Source organism: Colobus angolensis, unplaced genomic scaffold, assembly GCF_000951035.1.
Source record: "Colobus angolensis palliatus isolate OR3802 unplaced genomic scaffold, Cang.pa_1.0 Scaffold21, whole genome shotgun sequence".
Classification (NCBI taxonomy): domain Eukaryota; kingdom Metazoa; phylum Chordata; class Mammalia; order Primates; family Cercopithecidae; genus Colobus; species Colobus angolensis.
In genome coordinates this window covers 5,070,047-5,077,381 of record NW_012115266.1, presented here as the reverse complement: position 1 = coordinate 5,077,381, position 7,335 = coordinate 5,070,047, and the positions used below count along the sequence as shown (strand labels likewise).

The 7,335-nt window shown below is 54.4% G+C and overlaps 1 protein-coding gene across 1 annotated transcript in view; it reads right to left on the bottom strand.

The window, feature by feature from the left end:
- The window catches only part of NAALADL1 (N-acetylated alpha-linked acidic dipeptidase-like 1), a 12,530-nt gene extending 5,608 nt beyond the window's left edge, over positions 1 to 6,922 (bottom strand). Inside the window, exons 1-8 of the mRNA XM_011942547.1 lie at positions 6,703 to 6,922; positions 6,444 to 6,616; positions 6,233 to 6,354; positions 5,730 to 5,852; positions 3,220 to 3,503; positions 3,014 to 3,118; positions 2,283 to 2,368; positions 2,024 to 2,143 (exon numbers count right to left, since the gene is read on the bottom strand). Of these exons, the coding sequence (XP_011797937.1) occupies positions 2,024 to 2,143; positions 2,283 to 2,368; positions 3,014 to 3,118; positions 3,220 to 3,503; positions 5,730 to 5,852; positions 6,233 to 6,354; positions 6,444 to 6,616; positions 6,703 to 6,902 (1,213 nt within the window). The 5' untranslated portion in view covers positions 6,903 to 6,922. The remainder of the gene's footprint in view (positions 1 to 2,023; positions 2,144 to 2,282; positions 2,369 to 3,013; positions 3,119 to 3,219; positions 3,504 to 5,729; positions 5,853 to 6,232; positions 6,355 to 6,443; positions 6,617 to 6,702) is intronic.
- Positions 6,923 to 7,335: the final 413 nt, after the last annotated feature.

The window sequence follows — 7,335 nt, the reverse complement described above, 5'->3', positions numbered from 1 at the left end:
TCTCTCTCTCTCTCTTTCTTTCTTTCTTTCTTTCTTTCTTTCTTTCTTTCTTTCTGTCTCTCTCTCTCTCTCTCTCTCTCTTTCTTTCTTTCGACGGGGGGTCTTGTTCTGTTGCAGGCTGGAATGCAGTAGCATAGCGTGATCATGGCTTACTGCAGCCTCCACCTCCCAGGCTCAAGCGTTCCTCCCACACAGCCTCCAAAGTAGCTGGGACCACAGGTGCATGCCACCACGCCTGGCTATTTTTTTATGTTTATTTTTTGTAGAGACAAGGTCTCAGTATGTTGCCCAGGTTGGTCTTGTACTCCTGGGCTCAAGCAATCCGCCCACCTCGGCCTCCCAAAGTGCTGGGATAACAGGCATGAACCACTGTGGCCAGACTTCAGGTCTCATTTCTGAACTGTGATATCATATCATACAAGGAGGGGGATGGAGCTTGACAGCAGTGGCGTGTTTGTGTGCAATTACAGTTGAGTGGGTATTGGTTCAAATGCCATGCTTAGCACTCCGGGATGTTATATGTAAGGGAAGATGAAGAAGTTCTCGAGCCGATGGCAGCGATGGTTGCACAACTTTAGAAATGTACTTAATGCCACTGAATCAAATACTTACAAATGTAAAACTGGTCAATTTTGTTATGTATATTTTACCATGAATTTTTAAAACTAACGAAAGAGGGCCTGGCATGGGAACTCAATGCCTGGGGATCACTTGAGTCCTGGAGTTCAAGACCAGCTTAGGCAACATAGTGAGACCCCGTCTCTATCAAAATAAATAACTAAAACTGAAACAACAAATCAATATGGGAAGACCCGGATTCACGTCTTCCTTCTCGAACTGTCCTAGATCTGCCCAGTTCCGTTTTTCATAAATGGCACTAACGTCGAGTCCCTGAGACCAGAGCCCTTGACTTGTCCTCTTTCTTGCCCCTGGAGCCAGACCCGGGCCCAGCAGCCTATCCCTGCCCCACTGCTCTCCATCCTGGTCCAAGCCCCACAACATATCCAGCCCTTGAATGACAAGCCCCTACCTGGCCCCTCTACGTGGCTTGCCCTCCTCCACCTCCTTTTTTTTTTAGACGGAGTCTTGCTCCATTCCCCATGCTGGAGTGCAGTGTCATGATCTCAGCTCACTGCAACCTCCGCCTCCCAGGTTCAAGTGCTTCTTCTGCCTTAGCCTCCCAAGTAGCTGGGACTATAGGCGCATACCACCACGTCTTGCTAATTTTTGTATTTTCAGTAGAGACGGGATTGCACCATGTTGGCCAGGCTGGTCTTGAACTCCTGACCTCGTGATCCGCCTGCCTCAGCCTCCCCGAGTGCAGGGATTACAGGTGTGAGCCACTGTGCCTGGCCAGATGGGGTTTTACTGTGTTGGCCAGGCTGGTGTCAAACTCCTGACCTCAGGTGACCCACCTGCCCCGGCCTTCCAAAGTGCTGGGATTACAGGCATAAGCCACCATGCCCAGCCTTCACCAGCTTCCCACAACCCTTGGACTGAACTCCAAACTCCCCAGCCTGGCCTGGCCCTGCCTGCTCTGCCACCTCACCCAGCCCTGCCCACCTCCTTTCCGGCTGCCACCTCCTTGCCCTCCTCCTCTTCCCTGAAGCACTGAAACATTGAAGTGCTGCCTCCACTGAGAGACTTGTCCCAACCTGGCCTGGCACATCAAAGGCACATGAGATATTAGAGACATCAGAGATAACAATCGGCTGCCGTGCCTGACCCAGCTGAACTAAAGCGCCCAGAGGGCAGAGCCTGGGCGCTGCCTGCTTCACAGCAGCATCGGCCCCTCTCCTTCCAGGCACACCGGAGGCACTTAGAAGCTGCACACTAATCAACCCACAGTCTATTCCCTGTACCACACTGGGCTGCTGCAGGCCAAGGCTGGTGTCATGCATTTCTGCCCCCAGGGCCCTCAGGCATGGCACAGGGAGCACTGCAGTGTGAGGGAGAGGAGGTGGAATAGGAAGGGGACCTCCGGGGGCGAGGGTCCCTGGTCCAGGGGAGGGGGCCGCCTCACCCTTCTTCAGCAGGGTCCCCAGGACGCGGGAGAGCTCCAGGAGGACGGCGGTGCCGCTGCTGGGGTCCACAGCCCCGTGCACCCAGCTGTCTCGGTGGTTCCCATATAGCACATAGCGATCTGAGCAGAGGAAAAGGGGCAGAGAACCAGAGGAGAGGGAGAGGTGGGCGCGGGGAGCTGGGCTGGGTGGTGACACAGTAGCAGTGGCACCTAGAGCACAGCAGGGGCCTGGGACACAGTCAGCAAGAGGAGGGCTCACCAGGCTCCACAGCCCCGCGGATGATGCCCAGGACGTTGGAAGAGTTCCTCAGCTCCAGGCGGTTGTAGACGCTCACATTCACCTGGCTGGGGAGGGTGAAGGGTGTGAGGAGACTCTTGGCCTTGCCCACTGCCCCCAACCCAATGCAGGAGACACCGAGGCCCGGAGCCAGAAAGTGATGTGGCAAGGTTGTTGGCCCAGAAGTACCAAGACAGGCAGCAAGGCTGGAGCCAGGCTCTCCTGCTCACTCACTGGGGAGGTGCTTATTGGGTGCTCAGTCCCTGACTAGGCTCTGGGCAATGACTGCAATAGATGCGGACCTGGTGCTCATGGGGCCTCCCTCTCCTGAGTGAGACGGACCACGAGGACAAGAACAGCTGGGTGAAGGGGCCTGGGAGGAGAGGGCACCTGGAGGCCAGGGGGTGCTGCAGGGAGGGAGGCTGGTGCATGTCTGGAGTGGCAGTGGCCCTGATTTGGGAAGGAGCTTGGCATCTTCAAGAGAGGGAGTCGTGGGGTGCAGACGTCGAGATGAGGTGGGAGGGGCAGGGGAATCCAGGGGCTTCCCCAAAGACAAGACAGATATTTTGGGGTCAGGAGAGGGTCTGGGAGAGAGAAGAAAGGGAAAAAGGTCAGGCTTTCAAGTGGAAAGAGGGAACATAATCACGGGGGAAGGGGGGAGGCAAGTTGGGGGAGAGGGCAACTGAGGGAGAACTGGTCTGTCTGCATCTCACCTGTCTGCTGAGAAGTTTCCATCAGGCCGGAAGCCGGGACCCAGCCTGTAGTGGCAGCCCAGTGCTCCCTGCCAGGTGGCTGGGGCCAAAGTTCCGTTGAGGTTACTGGGGAGGAGGAAGAGACGCTTCAGGGTAAATGTGAGTGTGGGGCTTGAAGTGTGGAGGCCACTGGGGGCTGGGCAGGACATCCCAGGGAACAAACTCACCAGAGCAGGTCTCTTGCATCCTGGAAGCCAATGGGCTGTGTAGGAATTGGGGGAAACCCGGAGACATTGGCAAGGTCCAGGCGGAAGGAAGAGGGGATGGCTGGAAGGTAGGGAGTCAGAGGGTCCCCAAAATACTTGTAGTAGGAGCCTCGCTCCACTCCTGAGGGGGGCAGGTACCAGGAGTTGGGAAAGGTTTCGCTGGGTGAGCTCAGCCCATCGTTGATGTCGGCAGGGTCTGTGTACACCAGCACCCCAGCCACCCCGTGCTTGGCAGCATTCACAGCCTGCAGCGGCAGAGGAGGCTGTGTGTAAGGGAGGGACTGGACTGGATCTGTCCTGTTCCTCTTCCTCCTTCCTCAACTGTGGAAGCCAGGATAGACCAATCTTCCCATGGGCAAGATGATGTTTGCACAAGTCATTTATGGCAGTGCCTCCTGCAACAGCAAAGATCATTTCGGCACAGCCAAGCCAGTGCCATCAGTGGAGTCTGGCTGAATAACAGGGACATCCTATGGTGGAATACCATGAAGCTTCATAAAATAATATAACATAAATAACACGGTTGTGTACTCGCGTCCACAGCAGCGTTATCCTCAACGGCCAAGAGGAGGAAATAGCCCAAGTGTCTATCAACAGACAAATGGCTAAACCAAATGTGGGCTGTAACATACAGTGAAGGCCGGGTGTGGTGGCTCACGCCTGTAATCCCAACACTTTGGGAGGCTGAGGCAGGCAGGTCACCTGAGGTCGGATCACCTGAGATCAAGACCAGCCTGGCCAACATGGTGAAACCTTGTCTCTACTAAAAATACAAAAATTAGCCAGGTGTGGCTACACCTGTAGTCCCAGCTACTTGGGAGGCTGAGGCATGAGAATCGCCTGAACCCGGGAGGCAGAGGTTGCAGTGAGCTGAGATCATGCCACTGCATTCCAGCCTGGGTGACAGAGCAAGACGCTGTCTCAAAAAAACCCCAAAAAACAAAAAACAAACAAACAAAAATAATGGAATATTATTCAGCCTAAAAAGAAATAAAATTCTGATATGTCAATGAGTCTTGAAGATGTTATGTTAAGTGAAATAAGCCAGACACAAAAAGACAAATATCTTATACTTTCACTTATGCGAGGTCCCTACAATAGGCAAATTCATAGAGACAGAAAGTAGAATTGAGGTTACAGAAAATAGAATAGGGGCTGGGCAGGGACCTGGGGAGTTATTGTTAAATAAAGTGTCTGTTCGAAATGATGAAAAGGTTCTGGAAATGGGTAGTGGTGATGGTTAATTAATAATCTGTATATTTCTACACTACTTGTTCCCCTTTCTTTTTCTTTTCCTTTTTGCCCTTTCTTTTCTTCCTTCCTTTCCACCTTCCTTCTTTCTTTCTCTTTTCCCAGCTCTTATTATAGACACTTTTTTTTTTTTTTTTGAGACGAAGTCTTGCTCTTATCCCCCAGGCTGGAGTGCAATGGTGCGGTCTCGGCTCACTGCAGCCTCCGCCTCCTGGGTTCAAGCAATTCTCCTGCCTCAGCCTCCTGAGTAGCTGGGATTACAGGCGCCCACCACCATGACCGGCTAATTTTTGTATTTTTAGTAGAGATGGAGTTTCACCATGTTGGCCAGGCTGGTCTCGAACTCTTGACCTCAGGTAATCCGCCTGCCTTGGCCTCCCAAAGTGCTGGGATTACAGGCGTAAGCCACTACGCCTGACCCACTTTTTAAAATATTGTGGTAAAATACACATAACATAAACTTAGCATGTGGAGTGTGCAGTTCAGTGGCATGAAGTACATCCATATTGTGCAACCATCACCACCATTCATCTCTAGAACTCTTTTCATCTGACAAATCCGAAACTTTGTCCCCATTATTTTCTTTCTTTTTTTTTTTTTTTTTTTTTGATCAGAGTCTTGCTGTCTCCCAGGCTGGAGAGTGCCATGGTACAATCTCAGCTCACTACCATCTCTGCCTCCCGGGTTCAAGCAGTTCATCTGCCTGAGCCTCCCCAGTAGCTGGAATTGCAGGCATGCACCACCATGTGTGGCTAATTTTGCATTTTTAGTAGAAATGGAGTTTCGCCATGTTGGCCAGGCTGGTCTTGATCTCCTGACCTCAGGTCAGGAGATGGGATTACAGGCACAAGCCACTGCGCCCGACCTCTAGTCAGAATTTTTGATGGAAAAGAAATGGCAGGGACAGGGAGAGGGCCAACAGGAGGGACTTAAGCTGAATATTCAGAACTACTTCACAGGAGGACTTAGACTTCCGGAATACCAAACCTGATAATTGTACCCAGCCCCTTTATTTCCTATAGCTCAGAGAGGGTCAGGGAGGCATCCGAGGCCACACAGCCCCTTGGTGGGACAACCTGAAAACACCTCACCTTTCCTGCCCCACCCAAGGGCTTGGTTCCCCACTCAACACTGCCCCTTCTCCTTCCCCTCACTTCCTCCAGTCCACTGCCCGGCCCCTTCCTCACCCAGGTCTCTTGCACTGGGGGGCTGCCACTCACCTTGTCCCCACGCCCTACACCCCCATAGCGAGTCAGGGCGATGGTGCCTTCGAGTTTGATGCCCTGAGTCTGTAGCTCCTTAAAGTCTTCTTCCGTGCCGCAGTTGGCATAGACGAGGAGGCCCTAGTCCCAAGAGGGGGTGACCCTTAGAGCTGGGCCCAGCGAAGGGCGGGTGGGGAAGGGGTGGGGGAAGTCTGGATGGCAGGAGGGAGAATTTAGATTCTGTTCCTCCACCTCTCCCAGAGCCTGTAAGCTCCCCAAGGACAGTCACCCCTGGTTTCCTCTATGTCTGGGTGCCCTGTAACAGGCCTGGCCTTAAGCAGAGCCACTAGTGTTTGTTGAATGACTGATGGAGGAAAGGAGCAGCGATGGAGCGTCCAGGTGAGTAAATTCGGGAGGGGGCGCTATGCCCAGTTAAGGCACGTTCCCTCGGTCAGGGTGGGGAGAACCCTGGGTGGAACCAAGGGAGCTGGGCCAGGGCAGTAGGGGGGCTACGGGCCCACCTGTGGGGTTCCAGAAGGAGCATAGGCGGCATAGGGTTGTATCACATCTGGCCCCCCTTGCTCCCCGGTCACATTCTCCTCGGTCCGGTGGCAGGAGTGGATGATGTCCCCGGTGGGGCCCACTGTTGGAGGGGGTGGCAGTGTCATGGCTGGGCCCAGCAGCTCCCCCCACCAACCCTCTGGGCATTCCCAAGGCTGGGCAGGACCTCACCAATGTCCACGACGTTGGGCTGCTCCGGGCTAGGGAAGGACAGCAGCACCTCGTACGTGAAGGCCTCGGCCGAGTCCAGGCCTGACTCTGGGTCCTTCCAGCGCTGTAGCAGCAACTGCACCAGATCCTCATCCCGAGGGCTGGAGGCCAGGTGTGGCTCCCTGGAGAGTTCTCTGCAGGGTGGGCAGAGGGAGGGGCAAGGCCAGCATCAGGGAGGGGGCCTCTGGCAAACGGAGGAGCAGACGGCCCCGCCTCTCACCTGAGGTTCTCCCGGATCCTGTGGGCATCCAGCTGCCCCATGACGGTCTCCAGGATCTCCAGGTCCAGGTCCTGGGGGGCTGAGATGCTGGGGGCCGGTGAGTTGGCTTTTTTGGGGATGGCAAAGTGGCCCAGGATGATCCCCAGCCCCAAGAGGGCAGCAGCCCCCAGCCCCAGCCCCAACACCTTCGTCCACTGCATTCTGCGGACTCTTGGCCAGCTGGGGTGGGACTGGTCTATAGGTTCTTCCCTATAGAGGGGGTGTCGGGCCTGGTTAACCATTACCCCATGGGTGGCACTGCCCTTTGACCCTCTCCAGTCACCTTGGCACCTTCTCTACAAAGCCACCTTGCTCAGAACAACTGGAACCCACCGTCACGTTCCTGTTTACACTCCTGAACACGTCTGAGCCCACTGAGCCCAAAGACCCTGAATCGTAAGGCTGCAGAATCCCTTCATGAATCCTCATGTGACACAGAAGGGGCTAAGGATGATCATTTTGCCTTATGTTCACCGTAGGGAGACCATAGCCAAGAGGATAGAAATTCAGGTTTGTGGCTCCTCCCCAGGCCTGGTTTGACTTACACCAGACTCCTAGGGATCAGGCCTGGGCAAAGTAACTGATGAAGCGATT